The sequence below is a fragment of the Haemaphysalis longicornis genome, unplaced genomic scaffold (assembly GCF_048455015.1).
Source record: "Haemaphysalis longicornis isolate Haplotype H1 unplaced genomic scaffold, Haemaphysalis longicornis Haplotype H1 scaffold_1, whole genome shotgun sequence".
Taxonomy (NCBI): Eukaryota; Metazoa; Arthropoda; class Arachnida; order Ixodida; family Ixodidae; genus Haemaphysalis; species Haemaphysalis longicornis.
The window spans coordinates 294,971,768-294,984,712 of NW_027526203.1; the positions used below are offsets into that span (position 1 = coordinate 294,971,768).

Here is a 12,945-nt window from a genome sequence, read left to right on the forward strand (position 1 = left end):
GCTGCGATGCCGTTCACGCCGCAAACGTCGCTTGGCCAGCACTGTGCGATCGTTTTTTTCTGCATCGCTTATCCGTGGACACCCAGTTGAGACACCCGTGAACGCCGTTGATAAACCGCAAGGACTTTGCACCAACTACCAACTCTCGTGTCTGCTCCGTGCACCTTTATGGACGGCAAGCAGACAGAGCAAAATCCATTTATCACCCGCAAAGCTGGGACGAGGGCGACAGAACGGAACCCCCCTATATGTTGGAGGTAATTTTATCCTTTATAATATAACATCACAATCAGTTCTGGTCCTTGGTAATCACCGTAGAGTGTTCGGGCATTAAAGCCCGTTCGCATTAAATCCCCTTGTAATCCTATCTAACGTTTAAACATCACGGCGTTTTATTTCCTTTTTTAGGCGAACACTAAACACTGCCAAACGTTATCAAAGAATAAATTTCTTCGTCGTACACTGCTGAGCGATAGCAATATAAGCAGGCAGCACAATGTGGAGACGCAGAATGAGATACGCGAACGATTTATTAGAAAATAGCTCAATCTTGACGCAACGCAGTTGAAGCAAAAGTTCCTCATACTTTTGCGTTGTCTTGAAATCTGAAGTACTACAATTACAAAACAGCAATTGCTGATCGCGTATGGCATTCACGGTACAAGCCGAGGGGCCACAAAGATCGGTTCTAAGCGACAGTGCGCATACGCTGCGCAGAGTTAGGACAATTATGATTAAAAAGTAGGAACAGTAGTTTGACTGGTTTGCGGACGTGTTGTTTTTGTGCCCACTTAATTCATATTTCTCAGCAACCGTCATAGGTCTATTTCAGAAGGATCATTTTGTATTGCGATGTAAATGGTGTGGTAATCGCAACGTCGAAAGTCCATCGCTAGCGCTGGTCAGCGAGACCCACACGCTGTGTTCGCTCCGCATTCGACGTTCGCGCTCCCGTAGACATGACTAGCAGGTGAACATAACGAGCAAGGTTGCATTGAAAATACGTATTTACTTACCGATATCGATATTTATGTCAGTCGGCGCCATACCCGTGGCGTTTGCATCACGGAACGGCGAACCGGCACCGGCACCCCCACCGCTCCTACTGCTGCTCGCAACAGCCGGGGTCGGCATCGTGCACTCCAGCAGTGAATTACGACTTAAAGGGGTCCTAAACACGGTGTTAAAGGTTTCTATTTTACGTGCGCAATCGCTGGAGTACTATACAAGGAACGTCCTGCCGCAAAAATGGTTTAAAAGCGCTGAGTATTTAGCCGAGTTATTGTTTATTAAAAAGGGCCAGCAATAAGGCCAGGAACTTTTACCCTCTCACTGGGCCTCCAAAGCACTGTGGAAGCTGGGACGTCACCGACCAACGCAAGACCACCTAGAGAAGCAGGGCAAGGCTCTTGCTAGTACGAGATGTGCGCAGCCATTGGGTCCGGTCGGCGGTACGTCACGATTTTTTACTGCGAAGCAGTAGATGTCCAACCTCCTCCCCCCGTTTTAATTCCGGTGAAGCCGATTTACTCGGCGGCGCTCCGGGGCTCCTCCTCGCCACCGCCAACCAGTCTTTCACTACGGTTATCACAACGGTTATTCGCCTTACCACCACCGATGCCTCTTTCACAAGTTACGCAGTCGGCTGAAGCCCGTTCTACATGGGGCGATTTTCGCCTGCGAATTCGACGTTGCGGCGCCGCCCGTGCGCCAAAACAATTTATTTTCCTATTTTCACTGCTGCGACATATTGCCAAATGCTAAGCGGCGTTCACAAGAGAAGTTCGACTCTTCCAAACATTTGGAAATTCGCCACAGCAACGAGAATAGACCGTTTTGGTGTACGAGTGGCGCAGCAGCTGCGAATTCGCAAGCGAAATTCGCCCCACGTAGAACGGGCTTAACAGTGGCCGGTGCGCCGTTATCAGACGATTGCGGAGAATCAACAGCAGCGCGAATAGGTTCAAAAACGCCCGAAAGCCGCCGCCAACTCCGCCGCCGAAAATGTAGCCGCGGGAGTTGCCGCCTCAAATTCCACCTCACGCACTAGCTGCGGGTCCCTGCCAGTTGAAAGCAACTTTCGCCGTTAGAATATCGGAGTGAGTACAAATTCTTCTTTATCTTGAAAGCCATACCGAGCTACATTGTCGCGTCGGCGACCCTTGTTGACCAGCTGTTTATAGTTCTTCTGGCGGAAGAATAATAATATACCTTAGTCTTGCAGCATATAGTCTTTCTCTCTCCCTTCGCCGGTGTATTTCACGCCTAATTATGCGCCCATCCCCGGTTGCCAGTTTAGGCATGCACGGGTTGGGGGTGCAAAAGGATAGAAGGACTTAATACCGCTACCGATGTCATACCCGTTGTTGTGGTGGGAGATTTAAACGTGGGAGTCTAAAGGCTCAATGCACCCTCTCAGCTGTCCTCCGCAATCGAGCGGTTTGGTCGGGGTTGGTGTGTTGCAGACAATAAGATGCCTACGACTGGGCAGCGAAAGGGACACCTACGTGTATGTCTCCTAGAATGAAGGTCGAGGCCTTCGAGGTGTTAACTCGCTATGGGACGGACGCATGTCCTTCTCTTGGGGGAAGAAGAGCGGAAACTGAAGAACCGTTAGCCCGAAAAGAAGCATGAATGGGAGCGAAAACAAATGAAAGCCGCTGCCGCCGCCGTTGCCGCCTCAAGTTCCAGCTGGTCGAGTAGCTACGAATCCCTCCCGGATGAACAGTCAACTGGCCCGCTTGGAACACCGACCTGGGCCAATATCACTTGTTCAACTTAAAGGGCTTTCAAAGCGAGATGTTCCACATTGTCTTTCACTTCCACGCACTCGCTCATGATCGGTCGCCGGTTTCTGCGTGCGTGGATTGGGAGTGGAGGGAGGGGGGACGGGCACGCGCAGCTATATAGGTTTAATGGCCTTACTGATTACTTGTCCGTTGCGTTGGCGTGAGGTTTAAAGGCCAACTGCACTCAAATTTCACGTGGACCAAATTTATTTTTAATGCGTAGTAAGTACCCTCAAATCAGCTGGGACACAAGTGGTAGCCCCGTAACACGCCTCGTTAATCAGTCAGAAGCGTTTAAAAAAGCTCCGCCGCAGACCACGCTGCACCTACCGGCGGATCGCGTAAACAGCCATGACGCGCCTGTGACGTTCCAGCCGACGGGGGCTTCTTCCTCTGGCCAGCCACGCAGCTGGAGAACCGGTCGAGCTCTGCTGCGCGCGCTTCACCCATGTGCTGCCCGTGCGCGCGTAGAGCTTGCGCGCAGACATTCCCCCGAGCTGGTGACCGTCCGGCCGCTCGCTGGACGGCTGCAACGTCACTACAATGGCCGCGCTCTCCTCGGTTTCGGTTTCAAAATCGCTGTTTTTTGCTGGCCGCTTGCGGCGTCCACGCGCGTATTTCAGCTGTTGTATTTTGCGTGTTGCCTTCTTTTCAAGCAGACTATACGAAAATAGGGTTTTCAAGAGGTCGAAATTTTGAGTGCAGTTGGCCTTTAAACGTGGCCGTCAAACAGCCCAATGCGAGTGGTCCGATGTCCTCAGTGGTAGAGTGGATTGGGTTGGCGTGTTTCACAAACACTAAGATTACAACGCCGCGGAAGGGAAAGAGACAGCTCTACGTTTGTCCGCTAGGACAAAGCTCGGGCCTGTCCAAATTTCATTCAGGTAATTGGCTAGGATGTATGCTCAGTCGTAAATTAAAAAAAAAAAACGTGTTTTGATTCGTGCACTCCGCGGAGGGCCTGAAGCTTCGCAGGTCATCCTTCTCCACAGGGTGGAATGGCACAAAATTTTTTGTATTGAATGAATCTGCCATGGGCAAGGTGCGGGCGCACATGTGTCAATATCCGTGGTTTCAGGCAACTGCGCTGCAGCGTAGGCATTTCGTGCGTCGTGCGAGCTCGCTTGCGAGATCACGGCTCCATTCTTAGCTGCTGAGGAGGAATTCTCAAGGGCGAGTAGAGCATCACCAAGCTATGCCACTGCGATTATTCGCACCCATTGACGCCATGGCTGAGAATCGGGTGGTGACGGCGCGGACGATGGACGCCGCGGCATGTTTTTTTTCTTTTCTGCGAGATGCGGACGCACGCGCAGATACGCGGCCACGGTAATGGCGGTTTTCAGTGTTGCCAAGAGAAGAAATCGACCGATAAACTTTTACGTGTATACCATCTATACGTGTGCCACCTTTCTCGATGTCACCATTTTGCACTAATTTCAATACCATAATTTCAGGTAAACGGTAATGAGACACCAAGGTCGGCAGCCATTTTTAGATTATATTCCCTAGAACCAACGGCTCCTGAAAGTTTTCTCTAGCTATACTTCTTACATGCGACAAAACGCAGTGCCGCTGTTTTCTTGAGAATGTGTTAGTTTGGGTAACACAGCAAACAACAGTCAAATAAAACCGAGCATTAATATAGTTTTTCTCAAGTTTTGAACAGGTTGCAAGCACTAACAAGGTGTTTCCAATTGTAGCTTGGCTTGCAAGATTTTATGCTACAAAAGAGAGAAATTTAAGCGCCCATGGAAGGTTTTTAATTCGTTATACGCCCGCGTTCTCCCGGGTCAAACCGTTGTTCGAATGTGCGCCTGCCACTAGGCGTTGCATTGGGCAACACCCCACCGGTTGCCTCCATACATAATACCTTGAAACTCACTGTCATCGGGGTAAGTATAAAAAAGATGCCAACATCTTGATTTGATTTCTTTATTCGATATGCCATTTGCTTAAAGGGGCCATACAGACAAAATACAAGTTTGTTTTATCCGAAAGATTCGGTGTTTTATAGTGCCCCAGCGCTTCTCCGGCGGCATACGATGCTTTATTCCATGAGAAATTAATCCATTAAAGTTAAAATGTTGATTCTCCCGCCAAATCGTGTGTTTCATGACGTCTGCGATGGCGTAACAGGGACAGGTCTTCAAGCGACGTTAGGGCACTGTTGGGCTCTGCAGCGGGCTGCGGAGCCTTGGTTACCGTCAGTCCTCTTAGATGGTGCCACCATACTGTGCCGAACCGCTGTCCGCCTTTGCTTGGTTTTTGACCGTATTCGCACCTGGCTTGTTTTTGTTACGGTAGGAAATAATCGTTTCGTGAATTCTCTGGTATGCTCGACAAACAGGGTCACGTAAGACAATGTCGCTAACGCCAATCGGCGAGTGTCGCCTGAGACACCCTAAAGCACCGGACTGCTGTGTAGCTACAAAAGCATAGTGCGCGCAGTACCAACAGCAGTACGCACTATGTTTACGAGGACTTTCGTAACTTAATAACTTTCATTGTTTACCCCACCATTCGTACTGCTACTCATTACATTTAAGCGAAAATAGCTCGTTCTGCAAGCTTATAAGCCCTGCCTAACTTGCGTTTGCTTCTGCCCGCCTCAGCCAATCGCACGGATGGGCATATTATGTCATACGTTTTAGTTCGGGAAATGAGCTAGTCAGTCGCATGGCATCCCTTTTTCCTAATTATATAGCTGATTTGAGCGAAGTTTACGTTAAAAGTGGTGTCAGTATGATTCCTTCATTGATTCATTCAAGTTTGGTTAATTCTTTCGAATGAACCGCACTTGTCTTTTGTCTGCATGGCTCATTTAGGCGGCGGCGATCAGAACCCATTTTTATGAGCCCGTTGCCAACTTTTAAGCTCGTGGCGAAAATTTGCTTTCTCAAATAATGTAACTTACTAGCCCGTGGCCAGCGAATTGGCGTACACCGATGACACTTTCTGGTAGACCTACATGAGCACTGTTACGATTGAGCCCGCCGCTGGGCTTCGTTTCAATACTCCTCGGCTGTGCGGCGAATCCTCCACTGTGTGCGCCTTTCAGACAAGCCCCACCATGTCGGTGACACATGTTTTCACGTCTCGACAAGCCCGGGTCAGACGCCTCGCTTTCGGCGCGTTTCAAACTTCGACGGTTACCGGCGAGGCACGTCTCAACGCGCCCGAAGGACACGAAAGCCCCGCGTTCGCAGCGGAGACCTCCTCTCTCCCCTCTCTTGGACTCAGCGTGCGCCACTACTACCGACTGCTCACGAACTCTGGAAAGAGTGTTGTGTGTGTCTGTGACGTTCGTGGCGTGTGCACAATCTAGAGGGAACTCTTGTTTTGACCGTTGACGCTTTTGGGTATAAATACGACCCCCCAAGCGCTATAACCCATTCCTGTTTGAGCAGTGAATCAATGCTGTCACTCTGCTCGAGTTCTGTACTGTAACCTCGCCCGTCGGGGATTGTTCTTTGGCTTCGGCTCATCTCTCGCTATGAAGTAAACGAGTTACGTTTTGCCTACGGCTTCTGGACTTCTTCACGGCTGCAACATTGGCTGGCCGCTCGCTTCAAACCACGCTACCACACGTATGTCGGAGGCGACGGAGCTCGGCTCGGGTCGGCCTTCCCGTACGCAACAGCACGAAATATGGCGCTAACGGAGAGGCAATTCTGCCTTAAGAGCTCATGCACGGTCCCGTGACATTTGTTCAGTGGCAATCGCCCAAGCACCGTAACGCGAGGACGATTTGCCGTACGTGGCCGGAGATTCATAATTCAGTGGAGGGAATAATTCTTTTTCTGGGAATAAATGCGAACGGGTTGTGAGTTACGCAAAGAAGAGAGCCGGTTCTTCGGGAGCATTTAAAGCCATGGGGACAACAGCGACGAGTTGTCGTTACGTGCTGCTGAAGCCAAGAGTTAATTTTTGCACTACAGTGATTCACGACGGCAAGCGCATGCAGCATTCGAACACAACTGTTCGTGCTATTTTGCTTGCTTTACGTTTAGATATTTCGCAACTGTTTTACAGCTCCCTCCGCTGTGGCTCAATTGGAACACAGCACCGGCTAATGGCGCTCTGTGTAGAGCTGCTTAGGCTCAAGTTATCGTTAGCAATCGACCTTGCCAGTTCCTTCCAATACGAACAGCTTGTATAACGTTCAAATGGTAATAAATGTAACCCGATGAAAGCTACCGCAGTAAAAGCTCTCGCGTTAGCAACAAGGTTTGCCTCCACGACCAAACGCAACAGGCTTGATCGAAAAGAAGGCATTGCAGTAGTCCACGCTGAAAAGCTTTGAGTAAAGTGATTCAGGTCGGTCACTAACAACAGCCGCTCACACAACTGCGAATTACGCACGAACAAGGACACATGCCGTGAAAAAAGAACGTTCATTTCAAATAGCTTTAGTATCGGAAAAAGTGTGCATGTTTTATTTTACGTCGAAGTTACGCTCAGAGAAAGTTACTTATTTAAATATAATTTCCTCCGACCGGCTAGTAGCAACAAGGACGGCGATTTCCCATTAGCTTCATTGGGCCACTCGGCTTAATTGGGCCCCTCAGCTCGGTTAGTCTCGAAAGGTCGCGTTCCCTCGCTGCGCCAGATTAGAAGCGGAAATTGTAGAAAGTCTGCCTCGTTACAGTGACCCGCTTAAGCCCTGACAGCGCTTAAGGCGCATGCACGTAAAATCCCCAAGCCAACATTTATAACATTGTTGCAGTCGCTTAAATAAAAAAAGCCCATGAAGACAACAAAATACAAGTTTTGTTCATTGAATAGACTTCTTTGTTTCGATAACAAAGATGTCAGTTTTATCGAAAACTTCCAATAAATCATCTAGATATTAATAAAAAAAAACACAAAGCAGTGGCGACGTCCCGGGCACTTTCCGGAGACATTTCTACGGCGTCACAGAATCTTCTTTGTGCGACTGGAGCCCGCCAACCAAGGCCGCCACCAGGAAACATGACTGGGCGATTGTAGTGAGGTCTCTAGCTCCGTTTGATCGTATCACTTGAGTGCTAACGTGAATTAACGCACTGATAATTATGTTTTTATTTTCTGCTCCCTATTACGTCACTACTGCCCATAATGCGTCACTGAAGCGCGAAATTGGAAAGTTTTTAATATATCTTGCTTTTTTGGGGGGGAGGGGGAGGAGAGGTTAAAAAAAACGTCTTTCGTGACTGGAATAGAACTGAGCGATTCACCAAAGGCCAGTTCTTTCAAACTGAACAAATTTGTATTTTGTCTTCATGGCCCCTCTCAGTGCTACCATCCAGTTCTTTTCTTCTCTCACTTCTATTCCTCCCGCGGTTCAAGGATGCGCTGCCCCATTTCACTTATCAGTAGACCAAAAAAAAACCGGAGCTGCTGTAACTTTTTACGTCTGGCTTGAAAGCGCTGTGCAGAAAAAGGTTTGCGCCGGTAGAACAATCATTGAGGCATGCGGAACACCTGCGAGAGTGAAAAAAAAAAACTTTTTTTCTCGCTCTCGCGGGGCACAATGGATGAGACGTGAGGCATCGCTGGAAACATCACCTGCCACGGGCGAAAGCTTGGAGACGACGCACCAGCGGCTCTTCCACTGAAATAAAAAAAAGGGGTAAATGTGAGGGATTCACATAACTAAAAAAAAATAGAGGCATGCTAAGTAGATGGACAACACTCGGCTGAAGGACAAAATGTCTAGCACGCTCATATCAAAAGGACGAGATGCGAAACTATTAAAGAGCTTAACTGTGCGGCACGTTGGTACTGATAAGCGAACGTCCAAGCGAAGAAAAATCGGAATTCGGGTTCACTAAGCTCTTCAGCGGGCTTCTGATTTGTTCACACAAAGTTAAATTAACACAATTGTTCCGTATATGTTGCTTCAGAACTTTCCACCCTCCCTCCCTCCCTCCCTCCCTCCCTGTGTGTGCATGTGTGCGCGCATTTTCAACGCACACACGCACGAATTCAACGCACTATAGGCGCGCACCTTGCGTAACCTTCTCTCGATGTTTCCCGTTCAAAAATAAAATAATCTGGCTCTTGGGAGCCAATGCAAACAAGGTACTATTTCTGTCAGGCTCCGCCTAATGCGCCAGATTTAGGAACAACTCTTGATGTCGGTCGAGCTGTTCGTAGCGATATCCGCCACTCAACAGGGGGAATAAATTCCCCAGTGAGAAATCTTTTTCAGTCTTTGTCTTCAACTGGGAGAGAGAGAGAGAAAGAGATACAGCCTGCCCAGCGGTTAGCAGTGGTGCATCTGCTTTTCCCTGATGGCCACAGTGCGCGTGGAGAACAAACTGCGCCTCCCGCGCCGAAGGCGGCTGGCAGACTTTGATGGATGAGCCAGCGTCTTCGGCGACTCTCACTGGCACCATAGCGGTGCCGTGAGCAAGCTGGGCCTCACTAGAGAACTTGCAGCAAAGGATGCGCCACGCCGGCAACCGTCATATTCAATTATGGCCATGCAGATAGCGCGCTGCAAAAGTTGCAAACGCTTGCCTCCTCGCGCGCCGAGACCTTCGCGCCATCGTCGGGATCAGCCGGAGGAGAAAACATTCGAGAAGGCCATTGCAATCGCCTCCCTGTCCAAACAGATAACGGAATGGCCAGATTTACTCAAAGCGCACCTAGTTCACACGTTCTCTCTCTCTCTCTCTCTCTCTCTCTCTCTCTCTCTCTCTCTCTCTCTCTCTCTCTCTCTCTCTCTCTCTCTCTCTCTCTCTCTCTCTCTCTCTCTTACCGCACCGCTAACGAAGGTAAAGTGCCGACCGCATGTGATGTACTCGGTTGCCGGCTCATGCCTCCCATGTAATCAGGATTTCCCTTTACCGTTTCTTCACCAACCCTTTACTCCCCCTTTGCCCAAGAGGATGCTTGTTATCGGCGGAGTAAGGGAATTCCCCTCAAGCAGATTTAGTCCACGTGATTGCTCGATTACGAACGTGCAAACCGGTATTACATACCCCGCGGTTCTTTATACGGTGCAAGCAATCTCTTGAGTTGAAAAAAAAAAAAAAAAGGAACGCTCGTAGATTAAAAAAGAAAGCTGGAGGAGAAAATGATGCGGAAGAGGGTAAGTGTGTGCGATGTGCGTGAAAGTTATCGCGAAAAGTTGAGAGGTGGCTGCCGTATAAAACAATCACCCCTGCCAAGTTCCTGATCACCATGTATAGCTCCAAACAGCAGACGTTTGCGCCTTACGGCTCAGATATTTAGTTAATGGGAGCGTGCTTCCTCAGTACAGAAAAAAAGTCTCTTCAGAACAGCTGTGCCCACTTGAGAAGCGATTATTGGGATACATCGTTCTCATGGCAATTAAAGAGATACTAATAAGGGAGAATGGAAAGGTGCTAAATCTTGGGCGATTTGGTCTTCCATGAGGTGCAGTCACCAAATAGTATCGAATCAATTGTGACTGCATGAGGGCTGGCGATGGAGTGCACGAGCACATAATCTGTCTTGTATACCGGTGGTAATAGATGGTACAACGCCATGCCTTTTATGATTTAGGGCTAAATATCATCACCCTGTGATTCCATTTGGACATTGTACGTCACACACTCAAACCTACAAGCCAAGTTCTTATTTTTCTTGGCTTCTTTTACTTGTTCCTTTCTTTTCTGTCTTCTGCGTTACTTATCCTCGCAGAGTAGCATGTAGGCGACCATAACACGGCAGACCTCTGTCCTTTCAACTAGTAAAGAGCCCCCCCCCCCCCCCCTCTCTCTCTCTCTCTCTCTCTCTCTCTCTCGCGCGCGCGCGCGCGCGCGTGCGTGTGCGTGTGCGTGCGCGTGCGGTGGTTTTGCTTCATTTGACAAAAACTGCAGGAAGTATAAACGAAACGCCATTACTGAGAAAATCGTCTGCAGCTTTTCCCTAAACTTGCGTAAACATATGAGCTTTCCGAATGGCTATATTTCACATACGTTACTGCTTGCGCTCTTAGATCAAGCAGCGGGCGAGGATTTGTGTCTTGGGCTGACTTCTTCTTTTAATAGAACCAATGTGCTTTCTAAAGAGAGCCACCTTTCTTTCACTAGTATGAATGTGTTCAGCTGAATTCATGAGCAGCTTTATAGGGTGTCAGTCCTTGGCATGCACAATTGAATGAAAACTGCTCCAGTAAGTTTGACGTGGCCTGAATTCACCATAACCCTAGTCCACTTTGTGAAATGCGAGCACCCGTGAAGCCTCTTTAGTTGTTATTTAATACTGTCTGCCGAAATGATAAAAGAGCATTCTTTTCTGAAGTCGGCTGAAAACAGTGTACACGCACGCCCTCTGCACATATGGTTACGACGTTTTACCAAAATGACCGCACGCTTAACGATGCCCAAATAAGTTCGCAAAGTATAGTCACAAAGCCCTTCCCCATAAACATAGGTTTGATTGACTGCTTCGCGGAAGCCATGCACTAAGCTTGCCGGGACTGAGAAGGGGATTTAGAGAAAATGACAAGTACATATTAGAATGGCTATTTTTGCGATAATTCCGAGGAAATGTTTCTTTTTCTTTTGTCTTTTCTTGTTGTGGCGTGCCTAATAACAAGCACCAAGGCGTAAACCGCTAACATATTTTAATAATCGCCATGGAAAGGGAACGCCTACTCTCAATACCGAGAAAATCATCGCCATTCCAAAGAGGTATTTGTGCCATGTATACATGGGTAGACAATTGCACTGCTATTTTTGAACTCCTGAGGGAATCCTCATTCTCCTGTTCATCCACTCCGCCACTGACGCAGAACCAAGCGCGTTCATTGTAGGGATCGCGCTGGTGAACAGCTAAATGGCAGCTTACCTTGCGGCCGTCGCGGTACTTGAGCGAGCCTTCAATCACCGTCCTGGGGTCGCACATGGTCCAAAGTTGAGACAGAAATCCGTTCAGTGACACAACTCAGTGCGGCGCTGGGTCGTCGATGTCAGTCGGGGCGGCTAGCCTGGCGGGGTGCATCGCGGGCGCGCGCACTCAGCAGCGGCTCGGTGACGGCGTGTCCCGGCGTCGACGTGGTGGTGGCACGCGGGCGGCAGCAGCAATCCACGGGCGCCGGAAGCGCGCGCCGTGTGCGCGGGGGGTGGGCCCTGGTGACTCGGTGGATCAACGGCCCGCTACGGCCCGGCGTAGCGCGTTCAATCTGGCCGCCTTCTGGTGGCTGCCGTCGGACCCGCTGCCGGGACGAGGCGCGCGCCCGACGCCCGCGCTGATTGGCTGCGCAGCCGCGACTCGGACGCGGCCCTGGCGGCGGAGCTGAAGCCACGGCGGGGCTCGGAGACGCCAACAATCGCGAGCCTCTGCCGCCAGCCACGTGCTTGCGGACGTTGTCGATGTTGTCGCCAGTTTAGCTGCGAGGCGAAGTTTTGTCGCTCGCGAGCGGCCGGCATTCAGTCGATTCTGAGCAAGCAGCCGCGCTGGAAATGTGACGGCTCTTTCTTTGTTCCTCACGGCGTTGAGTCAGGCCGAGCCGTACGCGCGATGAGTCGACCCCACGTTCCTCCTGAGTCGCCTGCTGCGCTCGGGGGCTGAGATGGAGACGAACGGAATGACCTCAGGAACTAAACTAAACTTCGCAGAAACAGGCGGACAACGCAACAAACGAATAAAATGTCATACACACACGCCGGCACACAATTATATATATATATATATATATATATATATATATATATATATATATATATATATATATATATATATATATATATATATATATATATATATATATATATATATATATATATATAGTTAAGAGAAAAGGTTCCTGGCTATGAGGTTAGCTGTACGATAGAGACGTCAAACTGAAAAACATAATAACAATATTTATTCTAACGTTTCGACCGGGGGCCGGTCTTTTTCAAAGATACAAATAGTGCAGATCAGTTGGGTTTAAATACATTTCAGTTGTGGAAGCATACAGTGGAAGCATGTTTATACATTTTTCACCGGACCGGGAAAACAAAACGTAACGACCAAGATAACGGAGCAGTGAGGAAACCTTCGAAAATGAACGAAAACAGCGTAGCTTTGACTTTCAACCATGTATTTCTGCAAACTTGGCTTTCGAACCTTAAAAAACTCGAGAACGTAAAAGTGCCGCTTTTGCGGTCGCTGGAAAACACCACGCGTGGTGCAAGGTCCCCAGAGATGTCGA

General features: G+C 49.1%; 1 protein-coding gene across 2 annotated transcripts in view; it reads right to left on the bottom strand.

Moving 5' to 3' along the window:
- LOC144148374 (uncharacterized) overlaps positions 1-12,296 on the bottom strand; it is a 327,116-nt gene extending 314,820 nt beyond the window's left edge. The window contains exons 1-2 of one of the 2 annotated variants that reach the window (XM_077679921.1): positions 11,598-12,296; positions 8,340-8,385 (exon numbers count right to left, since the gene is read on the bottom strand). In XM_077679921.1, coding sequence (XP_077536047.1) covers positions 8,340-8,385; positions 11,598-11,654 — 103 coding nt within the window. In that variant the 5' untranslated portion in view covers positions 11,655-12,296. The remainder of the gene's footprint in view (positions 1-8,339; positions 8,386-11,597) is intronic. The other variant, XM_077679918.1, reaches the window with a different exon arrangement.
- Positions 12,297-12,945: the final 649 nt, after the last annotated feature.